We start from the raw sequence: 13341 nt of genomic DNA, 5'->3' as shown, positions 1-13341 counted from the left end.
GGCGGGGTTCAGAGTGCAAAGCGGTTGTGACCTGGGCCGCTTCCATGGTGATGGAGGGGAGCTGCCTGGCCTGAATCAGTCAGCTCTAGTTGTTAACCAGGGATTATTATCGCTGCTGATATTAATGAGGTGCCGGAGTCTCCAGACACCGAAGAGCCTTCTGGCAATGAAGCTCCTGTAGATGTGAAGACCAATTGTTGTGTGCAGCTGAAAGAAATTGCGAGGAGCAAATTGTTTGAAACCCCAGTTAAATTTTCAAGCCAAAAATGAGTGGGATTCTGGTAGGCCGAGGCCACCTTGCTAATGAATGCCGGAGACACTCGCCTTTCTCCTTCAGATGCTGATCGGCCTGCTGCATATTTCAACATTTACCAGCCCTGACGAAGGGTCATCCAAACTCGAAACGTTGGCTCTATTCTCGCTCCACAGATGCTGTAAGACCTGCTGACATTTTCCCAGCATTTTCTGGTTTGGTTCAACATACACCTCTTTTTCTTTTTACTTTGGAGTGTCTCTCGGAATGGGATCTGAGTAATTCTATACCTCCAGAGGGATGTGGTGAACATTGAACCATGATGTCTCTTGAACGTTATTCTGTGCGTTTGCCAGAATGGGGTGTGGGTCTCAGGAAAATCAGATTTGTATTCTTGAGTCCTCCTGATTCAATTAAGGTGTGTCAAGATTATCAGGTGGAGGTTGGTATTATTTAAATATTAAATTTGATTATTATTTATGTAAAGTTCCAAAGTCTGTTTGGATGATGAAACGTTAGTCACAGAGTTTTCGAACACTGAAAGTGGCCCTTCAGCCCATTGTGTCTGTGCTGCTAACAAGCACCTATCTATTTCTAATTCCATTCTCCAACACTTGGCCTGTAGTCTTGTATGATATGGGTTTGTAAATTCCTAATTCTTAAATATCATTTACATTTCAAACAGGAGAGTATGATAGCTTAATGTACGTTTTTATAATGAATTAATTTATTTGAATACATTAAAAACCAAAATTGAAATTTGAGAGTGCAAAGCAAAGGCTTAGAATAGATATAGCATTGGATTCAGTAACACTTGAAGTTCCCTTTATTAAGTTATGGAAGCAGTTGATGTCTTAATGCAGCAAGACCTAGATGATATCCAGGTTTGGGCTGACAAGTGGCAAAGAACATCTGGGCCAGGCAATGACCATCTCCAATAAGAGACAATCTAACCATTATCCCTTGACATTCAATGGCATTGCCATTGTTGAATCCCTCACTGCCAACATCATGGGGGTTAGTATTGACCAGAAACTGAACTGAACTAGCCATATCAAATACTGTGGTAATAAGAAAAGGCCAGAGGCTAGGAATCCTGTGGCAAATAATTCAACTCTTGACTTCCCGAAGCCTGTCCACAACGTACAAGGCACAAATCTGGAGTGTGATGGAATACTCTCCCCTTGCCTGAATGAGTGCAGCTCCAAAAGCACTCAAGAAGCTTGACACCATCCCGGACAAACCATCTTGCTTGATTGCTATCCCTTCTACAAACATTCTATCCCTCTGCCACTGATGAACATTGGCAGCTGTGTATACCATCTCAAGGTGCACTGCAGGAACTCACCAAATTAGGCAGCACCCTCCAAACCCACAACCACCACTGTCTAGAAGGACAGGTGCAGCAGATACATGGGAATACCACCATTTGGATGTTCACCTCCAAGCCACTCACCACCTTGACTTGGAAATATATCATTGCTTCTTCACTGTTGCTTGGTTAAGATCTTGAACTTCTCTCCCTAATAGCACTGCAGGTTTACCTACATCACATGGACTGCAGTGGTTCAAGAAGGCAGTTCACTACCAGTTCAAGGGAAATTAGGGATAGGCAATAAATGCTGGCCGGGCCAGTGAAGGCAATATCCCTTGAATTAATAAAAAAAGTTAGCAATTACCACTGAATGCATTATAGCAATGCAAATATGAATCATTGCTTGGTTGCTGTGTTTGAGTAAATGAAATGTGAATTCAATCACAAAAACTCTCTGTAGTCAGTGTTTGTTTCTTTATTTTCTTTGTGTGGTATAAAGGGACAAAAGCATAAATGTCAATCTTATTCAGCGCTGTATAGATTTAAAGTCCAGGCTAAACAAAATGGTTAAAAACTGCACAAGACAAAATAGGTTTGTCAAAACAAAATTAAGAGTTAAAAGAAAAAATAAAGTCTTGCATTTATACAGTGCCTTTTACAACTCGGCACTTAACTGCTAATGTAGTACCTTAATTGAAATGTAGTCAATCTGTGCAATGTCCCTCAAGAAGCAATGTGATAATGATCAGATAACCTGTAGTTGAGAGATAAACATTGGCCAGGACACAGAGAAGACTCTACTATTTTAAAAATATTGTCACAAGATCTTTTATGCCAACTTGAAAGGGTTGTCAGGGCCTTGGTTTAATGTCTCATTCATGTGGCATTTCGGATAGTACACTTGGAATACCAGCCTAGATTTGTGGTTCTCAAAACTTGTTTTTAGTTGAAGGACCCTTCGTAAATTCATTAGCAACCACAGCTTCAGCATCTACATTTATAATGCTCATGATAAACTGTTTGCATCCTTTGACACAGTTGACCACACCCCTCTCCAATACCTCTCCACTGTTGTTCAGCTAGGTGGTACTGCAGTCACTTGGTTTCATTCTTAATTACTCATAGACCGAGTATTACTTGCAATGACTCATGCTGGTTGATAATCAGAAGCCTACAAACCTTGCTCAGGTATTGGATTATTAAGCCTCAGAGAGAATTATGTTATGACTGGGATGGGGGGAGTGTGCATTTTATCTAGTCCAGACTTGTCCAAGTTTTTTGTTCAGGGGCCACATTTACATACTTTCTCATTCAAGGGGTCGATGAGCAAGTTTCAGAAAGACAAGGTTTTGCACAAAAATAAACTGAATTTCAAAAAAAAGTTAAGATTTAAGGAAAGAATCAATTGCTGAGCAAAAATACAGCAATGTCATAAGTTTAAAAACAAACGTAATAGAAATAACTAGCAGGTGAGAGGGTCACTGGGATCAGTGTATGTGAGTGCTTGTGAAGAATGAGTCAGAAACCTGAGACTAGGCAGGCTTCCATTCACCTCCACAAACTCAGTCTCCCACTCCCTCTCTTGTGAACGACCACCCATCCATCCATTCACTCATTCACTCTCTCTGCCACACGCTCTCACTCACTCTTTACCACCCCACCCACTCACTTGCTCTCTGCCACACACACTCGCACTCTCCCACCCCTCACAGACACACTCACTCATTCTCTCTCCCATCCTCCAAACACACTCCCTCACCCACTCCCAAGCCCCAAGGACACTCTGCCACCCCCCACACATACTCACTCTTTCCTAGCGAGGTACTGTTAACCATTCTATCTCTGGCAAGACAAGGAGAATGCAAGCTGGACAGCTTATCACTTTCTCAGTTCCATTCCAACTGAATTCAAAAACAAGTTCAAAAGTTAAAACTCATCCCTGTCATGTGATTTACACAAGCCTTTGCCTTTGAACCACTTGCTTCCCCCATCAATTAAAATAATTGCAGTGCAAAAAGCATACTGTTCTGCCCCTCTCAAGTACCAGGCTGGTGAGGTGATTACTTGAAAAAGGCATTCTCACTCCCAATCCAAAGGTGAACTTGCAATCTTCTTGATACAAAATCCAAGTGTCCAAATAATGAATTGTCTTTCCATATTTTAAAAGAAAATGTTAGCCTGAAATTTATTCTTACTGAAGTAATTGTTGGAATGAAACATGGTGCACGGAAATCTAATAAAAAAGAAAACAAAACAATATGGTCGATAGATTTTATATCTAGTAATATATTTACATTTTAAAATTTTTCTTTCTCTCTTTCAGGAGAGCTTGACCCCTCTTTTTCTTGGTGCTGATGTTGTTGCGAAAACTGGCATCCGTACTGAAAATCATCCAAGAATTCATGCAAAATTTGCAAAGAAAGGATTAGCAACTAAGCTCAGCTTTAGTTCAGGTACTATGTTAATTCTCATTTGAATCCAGTAGAATCTATAGGGCTATTCAAAAGAGTTTACCAATCATGTTCCCTTTGTCATCCTCACACATCTTTATTTAACATAATTTTCTAGATTTATCTTGTGTACTTCAATAAGATGCCCCAAATGCTTCATTTCTAGTTTGCAACATCAAAATTTCTCTCGTTTTGTTTTCATCTCTCAGCTGATCCCTACTCTCGGGAATCTATGTGGCTGTTCTCTGCAATATTTCCATGCCTTAAGTGCCTCTCTTTGTTTTGATGACCAGAACTAGACACAGTTCTCAAGATGTGGTTTAACCCTGGTGCTATACATTTTTAAATTTATTTTTTGTTTATTTATTAGTCGCAAGTAAGGCTCACATTAACACTGCAATGAAGTTACTGTGAAATTCCCCTAGTCACCACACTCTGGCGCCTGTTCGGGTCAATGCACCCTAACCAGCACGTCTTTCAGAATGTGGGAGGAAACCGGAGCACCCGGAGGAAACCCACGCAGACACGGGGAGAATGTGCAAACTCCACACAGACAGTGACCCAAGTCGGGAATCAAACCCGGGTCCCTGGTGCTGTTAGGCAGCAGTGCTAACCACTGTGCCACCGTGTCATTCACTCATGACTTTCTTTGGTTTTCAATCAGCTATTTCATGAACAGTTGTATCTCTTTTATAGGTCATTTCCCTGCATGCTTTAGTTTTTACTGTGATTTCCCCCATTTCTAATGATGTAACTGCCTTTGCTGCCCTTGACATCTGTAGATTGTCCGCAGTGTTGATGGCAGCCTTCGAAATGAGCTCTTTTCCATTTCTCTTTCACTTCTATTTATGATGTCTGAAAACATTTGTTTGCAGAATTTCGATTTGAAGGACTGAAGATTCCAACTGTGGTGAACAATTTGTGGTTTTACAGCATTCAGGGACTATTTCGAGTTGCGTTTGAGATGTACACCAAAGAGCAACAGTTAGATGTCCTTCTTGTACTTCAGGTACTGTTAGCATTTGAAAGAAACGCCAATTGTAAAAGAATTTTCAGCTATTTAGATCATGGCGACAACGTATTATTTGGCATTATAATTTTTCATGTAATTCAACTTAAAATGATAATTCCTTCACCATTTGCTTTATCAATGTGTATGTTGTGATTCAAAATCAATAGCATGTTACAATGTTAAAGTTTATTTTGAAACCTATTAATTAAAATATTAGTGATAAATGTGTTTAGCTATCGGGAGAGAGTACAATGAGGATCAGACTGGGTGATTGTGAGTTCGGACAGCCTTCTCTAACCTTTTCACATTTCCATTTCCGATGAACAAATTTCAGAAAGATCAGCAGAAACAGAAAGAGCTGGAAAATCTCAGCAGGTCTGACAGCATCTATGGGGAGAGAGTAGAGCCAACGTTTTGAGTCTAGATGACCCTTCATCTACACTCAATGTTGGCTCTATTCTTTACCTACAGACGCTGTCAGACCTGCTGAGATTTTCCAGCATTTTCTTTTTTTGTTTCAGATTCCAGCATCCGCAGTATTTTGCTTTTATTTCAGAAAGATAAGGTTTGGCTCAACAGAAAACATGAATTTCAAAATAAAGTTGAGGTATGAAGAACAGTTTGCTGAGCAAAAATAAAACAATGAATGGATAATTTAAAAAAGTAATTAATAAAGATCACCATTAGCATGTGAGAGGGACAGAGTCTGTTTGCCTGGCTCACTCCCAATCTCTCGATGCTCACTCACTCACCCTCACCCACTGTGCATGTGTGTAGGTTTGATTGGGTGTTACAGTGTGAGGGTGAGTGAGAATCCTGAGACTGAGTGAGCCAGATATACATACATACACACACACACACTTGGATGTGTTCTCTCCCCCACGCTCACTCGCCCCTCCCTCCCACACTCGCATTACTCCCTCTCTCCCACATGCGATCGCTCTCTCTCCCACACCCCGGACAATGGGTCTCTTCATCCTCACCATGCATCCCACACCTGCCCGCTCACCAGCCTCTCCTGGTCCGGCAGCCAGCCTCCTCCCATCCACGCACAGCATGACAGCCTATCTCTCTAATCCTGCCTATGCCTCTCTTTCTGGAGCACACTCGTTGCCACCAGAGTTGTTCCTCCTCCAATCACAGATTGCTTGCTTCTCACACTCTGTTGCTATGGATAGGGGTAAACATGATGTTAAGATTCTCCACATCATGGCTATGGATAGGCTCATGAATGGCCTTGTGGCTAAGATCAAGTGTAGTTATGCGGATGCTGTGCTTGGTTGAGGTCATTGGGTTGCATTTAAGTTTCATATGAGGCAATTTTTAAAAGCGGTATCTCGGCCTTTTGGCTAAGATGCAAATGAGATCAAGCCTTGGAGGAGGAATTCTCCACCTACTCCAATCAGCTTGGCTCATGCAGATCAGGCCCAAAACAGGGTAGAGGATTGAATGCCCTGTCTTGTCAGCCTGGTTCGGAACTGTCTCAACTTGTTGAGGCTCTGAATTAGACTTGATTTGATTGAATTGGAAAAGTTTTTTTTTAATTTTTTAAAATAGGCTCATGAACATTTTGAAAACAACCTCTGGAGTGTCATTGGCTTGGGGTATTGGATGAGCCTGGTTTCAACCAATGAATGACATATGCCTTGAAAAACTGCTGAAATCCTTCAACTGTATTGACAAAGGAAGTGTTATGGCATGTTTTACAAAAAGTAATGCAATTTTGTTTTCAGTCAATCCCAGTGGCTATCTAATACTTTGGACTACCATAATATTTGTTTTCTTGTTTCAGGATTTGTGGAAAGCAAGAATAAATGACCCCATTCTGAATGAAAAATATGATGTTAAGATTCTGCAAAACCTCCCTAAAGAAGAATTGCTTGAAAATTGCATTTCTGAAATGAGAAACCCCAAAAGTTTTAATGCATTACATTCAAGCATTCCCCGTACTAATGTAGTACCTGATGTTAATGTATATGAGACAGCCGCTTCACCTTTGGATTCTACTTACAACAGTATCGTTAATCAGGATGACCATAACTATTGTATACAAGAAGAAAGAACTTTACAACAAACTGAAGAACTTTGTGCAGATAACTCACCATATGTGGAGGTTTTCGGTTCTGATTCTTTATCTCTCAAGTTTAGATCAGTTTATCAGGTGTTTAAAATGTTATCATTGCAAACAGAAAAGGAACACGAGAAAACGATTACACTGTTGCTTGATTTTGTTGAACTCCTCGTAAGTGAAAACATATCTATACAGAAGTTGGCTGATATGACGCTGCAACTTCTGACCCATCTTCAAGACTTCATTATCAAAACAGAAACCACTGAAACAGGGGTTAATTCTATTTATTGTAGTCAGATGCTTTATACTGTAAGTAATTGGTTGGGACATCAGTTTTATTCTGCTAATGCCTCTATCAGCAGGCAAGTAGAAGAGTTTAAAACAACTCACATCGACAGAATCACAGATTTACCACCTGCTGAGGAATTGGTAGACAAACTTTTTCCTGAAGCGATGAAGGTTTTGCTGTTAAGCTGGATGGGGCTTGATGATGATTCTGCCTTGTGGAAACGTCAAAGTGAATATCCTATAGTGCTGCTTATATTAGAGTTTGCAAATCATAATCTAATCACTGGTGTAGCTCATGTTTTGTATTCTAGTTTGATCTGTAAATAAGCTTCTAGGTAGGAGTTTGGACTGCATTTAAACTCTATGCCACTGCTTCAATTTGGGTATCTTCTGCAGAAGTTAAATAATCCTGAACAGTAAAAAATCATTTTTGAAGTCTACACATATAATTGGAGTTGTTATTTCACACGTCATTATCATATTCTTGGTATGTTGTCAGAAGTGGGCTGGGGTGGGAGGGCAATTTCAGCAATAGACTATAAGTATGAAAAAAGCAAAATATTGTAGATGTCAGATTGAAAATGTTGCAGACACATGGCAGGTCTTATCAATGAAGGAACGGCAAGGTTATACTTTGAGTCTTGACCTTGTTTATGTTTTGGACCATTAAGAGTGATTTGGATACTAAACTGTTGATCCATTAAACTGTCTTTATTATGAGAAAAGAGACATTTATGCATGAATTGCTTCTTAAATTTTCTCCTTACTTTTACGTAGGTATGTTTATTTCTTATCTATTTTCACACCTATATTTAAAAAATACAATAACAGCCTCTCTTGATCATCAGCGATCTCAATTTCTCTGCTCCTCTCATTCACTGTAAGCTGCTTCACTTGCTGTCCGTTCCTAACATTTTCGTTAAATCTGCTGTTGTCTGGTGAACCAACTTCTACTTTGCAGAGCTAAACACTTTCTCATAGTTCCCAAGTCCATGGCCCCACTACAGAACATCAAGCCATTGTACCAGGGTCTTCAACCAGATAATCCTCCAATCCCCAAGAGGCAGCTTCTACATTCTTCCAGAAACCGGACTGCTCCGGTATTTCAATCTGTTCCTCTCCCAGTGAACTTTTTTTTTCTCTCTCGACTCTTAAGTCCATTAACTCCCAAGCTGCTTCGATTACGCTTCCTCACGCCCAGCTTCCATTCCACTACCCTCATTTCTCCATTTCATCTGGACTCTGGGGTGGTTTCTGCAGATAGGAAAACAGCAAATGTGACGCCACTGTTTAAAAAAATAAGTAGACTGTAGGCGGGTAACTGTAGGCCGGTTAGCTTAACTTCTGTAGTAGGGAAAATGCTTGAAGATGCTTCAAGGAAGAAATAGCGAGACATCTGGTATAAATTGTCCCATTGGGAAGACGCAGCGTGGATTCATGAAGGGCCGGTCATGTTTGACCAATTTGGTGGAATTCTTTGAGAACATTATGTGCACAGTGGACAATGGGGAATCTGTGGATATGGTGTATATGGATTTCCAGAAGGCATTTGACAAGGTGCCACACCAAAGTATGCTGCCTAAAATAAAGGTGCACGGAGTTACGGGTAATGTATTGAAGACATCACGCATACTGGCTTTCTAGCATTACCCAGGTATGGATAAGGACACAGAAGAGAGGCAGGCAATCAGAGTAAGCCACTCATCCTGGTCTTACAAAATGTTATCTTTGCCAGGCCCAAGAGCAATCCACAAGATGATCCTCCAATGTAGCACCCATATCACAAATGGCAAAGCCAGTAATCACCCCCAGGAACCTGACTTGCATAGTTGAGTTTTACTCACTATCAATAGCTTGTGCTATTCATGATATGGGTGCTACAATTGATGAATCATCTTGTGGATCGCTCTTGGGCCTGGCAAAAATAGCAATTTGTAGGTCTAGGATGGATGGCTTACTTGGATTGTGTAGCTTTTAGAGAAGTTTTATGCTATTTCCTTATATGCTCGGTGGCACGGTGATTAGCACTGCTGCCTCGCAGGGCCAGGGACCCGGATTCAATTTTAGCCTCAGGTGATTGTGTGGAATTTGCACGTTCTCCCCGTGACTGCGTGGGTTTCCTCCAGGTGCTCCTGTTTCCTCTCACACTCCAAACATGTGTGGATTAGGTTGATTGGCTATGCTAAATTGCCCCCCCCTGGTGTAAGGGGGATTAGTGGGGTAAATATATGGGGTTACAGAGCTAGGGCCCAAGTGGGATTGTTGTCAGTGCAGGCTCAATGGGCCAGATGGCCTCCTCCTGCGCTGTAGGGATTCTATGAATTATCTATAGTTTCTAAGGTATGTAAATGTTGAGTAGGTAAGCTACTTAATTGGAGAAGCAGAAAAATCTCAAATCATCAGACATGAAAGACAAGCGTATCATATTTGCATGTTGCATTCGTACAACCACTTGAAAGAACAAAGTAGCAATCCTCCTGCCATTTTTTTAAAAAAAAACTTATTCAGTAGGTATTCTCTTTCGTGCTAGTTTTCTCCTTGTGGAAGCTTGATATTTTGGTTCGTAGTATTTGTGCAACTTGGGAGAGCGAACTATGTCATGTATCACTTTGCCTTCTGGAACAGCCGTTTAGTTTCTGTTGTGAATTGGTGCATATTTTCAAGATTGATTCAATCTGCAGACATTCAGGATCATTTCAAGAAGCAATGCAGTTTTTTCCACCATGAAGTAACCTGCACAAAGGTTGAATGTATGTTGAAGGAGTATCATGAATGACAGCATGTATCTCATCAATCATTATATGCCTGAACTTGTCTACACAACTACTGAATAGCAATCAGGAATGTGAACCAATAATAGGTAAATAGATGTGCCAATGGTGATAGAGTCTCTCATGAATCTTATCTATGTTAATTCTTCCTGCTTTCCCACCCTCAAATCTTATTTTAGAATCACAAAGTCTGGTAATGGAGACTGCAATAACTCAAGATTATTCTTCTCTTTCAGATGAGATTAAAAAACCTGAGGCTCTGCCTGTTCTCCTAGGTAGACATAAAAGATCCCATTCGATTGTTCTGAAGAGCAAGGGAGTTGTCCCTAATGCCTCGCCTATTCATCTCTCAATTAACATTAAAGATTATTTGATCATTATCACATTGCTGTTTGTGGAGAATATTGTGCAGAGATTAACAGCCCCAATTTCAATACAAGGGTGACAAAGCTCGTAAGTACTTTGTTGGGTTATAAATTGCTTTGGGAAATTTGGAGGTCGTGAAAGGAGCTTTACAAATACATTTTTTTATCCCTCATTTACTGAAGAGCTAGCCAGGGGGTAAGGCAAGATAAAAAAGAATGTAAATTATAACATTCTGAACTCCAGTACTGACATATATAATCCCAAGATTGTAGCCAATGACCTGAACAGTTAGGCCAGATACAGAATTGGACAATCTAAATTAAACAGCAGCGAATAGCTGGAGCAGCCAGGCCTGAACATCCAGGAAGCTGGGATCAGAAGTGTATGATCCTGACCAAATAAGAATATTTGTTTAATTGCAAGTATTGGCCAGATTCACCAGCACCTCAGATACCATATATGGAAAGGACTACGTGCACCTGAGGATGGACACCCAGGGTACTTCTGGCATCTTCCATATATGGAAACTGCAATCCCATTGGATGTTGCGGCTAACTAACCTCACTGGCTGGAAGCCAGAGAATCTTCCAGAAGGGCGCAAAGAGAAGGGTACAAGAAGAGACACCTGGAGGCTACCACCTTGCAGACACAGCAATGACAGAAGTGGGTGTGCAAGACCAACCTTTGTGTAGACAACCCTGAGTTAAGAGGCAAGATCATCTGTATCGGCAGAGCTCAGCGAAGACAGTTATACCCAGCCAAGTTCAACTGCATGGGTAGTGTCAGAATCTCAAATCGGTGTTGAGTTTTGATAACAAGATTCTTTAATAAAATTGGGTTGAACTGCAAATCGACTCTTATCCTTTGTTCATCTCATGAGTATCTGGGTAAATGCGTTTTGGTATAAAATGGTTCAAGTATCTAATGTTATAGATGACAAGATGCTTTAAAAAGACAAAAAAAGGGAAGCCTTGGTTCAATTGTTAGGGATGTGTCTGAAAACTTATAATAATGGGGCTGGAGACGAGGTTAGTAAAGGATAACCTCTTTTAACTCATGTACAACATGTTGGTGATAGGATTCTGATCATGTGCAGAGCATTCCTGATATCACTAAATTAGTGCATGTATTGAAAATCATCCATTTATTGTCCAGAAAGCTTGATAATGAACAGTGCACTATAAAGCGCTTTTCAGCACTGGAATAAGTACTTACATACAAACTAAATCCTAATTTACAACTACACATTCATCATTTGCATTTCAAAAGATGAAAATAACTGTACAAGTTTTAGTACAAAAGCAATCACATAATACAGCAACATGAAGTATTACAACAAAATATGAATGAAATTGGGCTGTTTGAATCCAGTCTGCATACATCACTTCAAATACATAAGAAAGAAAGATATGATAGAACTTCCCTTTCCTCGTTGCAAAATGTTGCCATCAACTCTTTCTCCAATGAAGTCCCAATGTTTAGGAAGAGTAACTATCACAGTATGATTGTTGATACACCCAGTTATCTTTACAATCAAAACCTTTAATAAATTATTTTGCATTGCAACAACCATGCAAGCTAGATTGCTAGCTTTTTCAGTAAATGGGAAAGTGAAAATCAAGATGAAGCTTTAAATCTCCAACATGGACGAAGACGATATAAAAAAAATCATGTGCTCAAGCACAAGTACAATGTTTGTTCTTAAATTGTGTCCATTCCTCTCATCGAAGAGGAGAAACCCAGGCCCATGCCTCTCTGTGTGTGGGTTTGTGATCGTGCCATCTCATACTGAGCATCCAAGTTCCTGAATACTTCTTCCTGCTGCTTTAGAGTTTTGAAACTTGCATCAGGATTTGGTATTGGGGTTCCTATCTCTTCCTCATCCTTCAAAATAAAATAATTACAATAAAGTAACACATCAGATAATTAAGGCTTTGACATTCACAAGTTGTGAGACCAAAAGACAGACTTACCTTCAGATTGCTTCAAAATTTTTTAGCCGAAGACACTGTGGACCACAGACCCTTTCATGGGCATTTTCATATTGGTTCACACGAACATAGGAAGGGTAGGCCACACAGCCCATCAAGCCTGCTCTGGCATTCAATAAGACTATAGTCAAATCTCCTACCTCAACTCCACTTTCCCATCTTATCTATATATCCCTGAATCTCCTTGGTGTACAAAAATCTAATTGGTTTTGTTTCTGAACTAGCAACTGAGCATGTAGTCTTCTGGTGTACGAGTAAAGATATTTCTCATCTCAGCCCGAAATGGTCAACTGCTAGTTCTGGACATTCCAGCCAGGAAAAACAGCCTTTCAGCATCCATGCTGTCAAGCCCACCAAGAATTTTTTAATGTTATGTGAACACCTCTCATTATCCTAAACGTCAGAATATCAACTCATTCTACTCAAATATGGCAACTTAGTTTACCTGTTAGTTCATTGTAGGCCCACAGGGCATGTTCAATTGTTGCTTCTTTCTCATTCTTCAATATCTAGCTGACTGACTAGGTGAAAAGCCAGTTGTGATGTGCTGTATAAAATGCCAACTGTTACTGCAAACAGCAGAACAGTGTAACACTCAGAACAGGATCAGTTAGTTTCTAACATCAAAATATATTACTCAAGGGAATTTAAAATTGTACAAACTAGCTGTAGAATCTGCATTCCCATGCCACAGTGCAGAAATTGGTCTCAAGGTTTCAGACAACAGCTTTAGCCCCATCTACTGCCAGATTTGGCTGAAGTGGAGTAGCTCACTGCCAGACCTGGCTGTTGGAAGTGGAATAGTTCACTGTTAATTAATGACA

At 40.3% G+C, this 13341-nt stretch overlaps 2 protein-coding genes across 2 annotated transcripts in view; one reads left to right on the top strand and one right to left on the bottom strand.

Moving 5' to 3' along the window:
- The first annotated feature begins 22 nt into the window (after positions 1 to 22).
- LOC144502790 (uncharacterized) lies at positions 23 to 8110 on the top strand. The gene is made up of 4 exons (XM_078227062.1): positions 23 to 695; positions 3892 to 4021; positions 4894 to 5027; positions 6823 to 8110. Exons 1-4 carry the CDS (start codon positions 573 to 575, stop codon positions 7714 to 7716), a joined length of 1281 nt encoding a protein of 426 aa, XP_078083188.1. The 5' UTR covers positions 23 to 572; the 3' UTR covers positions 7717 to 8110.
- Positions 8111 to 11655: 3545 nt separating this feature from the next.
- rsrc2 (arginine/serine-rich coiled-coil 2) overlaps positions 11656 to 13341 on the bottom strand; it is a 40000-nt gene continuing 38314 nt past the window's right edge. Inside the window, exon 11 of the mRNA XM_078227057.1 lies at positions 11656 to 12410. Within this exon, the coding sequence (XP_078083183.1) occupies positions 12228 to 12410 (183 nt within the window). The 3' untranslated portion in view covers positions 11656 to 12227. The remainder of the gene's footprint in view (positions 12411 to 13341) is intronic.

This window comes from Mustelus asterias, chromosome 13, assembly GCF_964213995.1.
Source record: "Mustelus asterias chromosome 13, sMusAst1.hap1.1, whole genome shotgun sequence".
Classification (NCBI taxonomy): domain Eukaryota; kingdom Metazoa; phylum Chordata; class Chondrichthyes; order Carcharhiniformes; family Triakidae; genus Mustelus; species Mustelus asterias.
The sequence above is the reverse complement of the archived record's forward strand: the minus strand, read 5'-3'. Positions and strand labels throughout refer to the sequence as shown.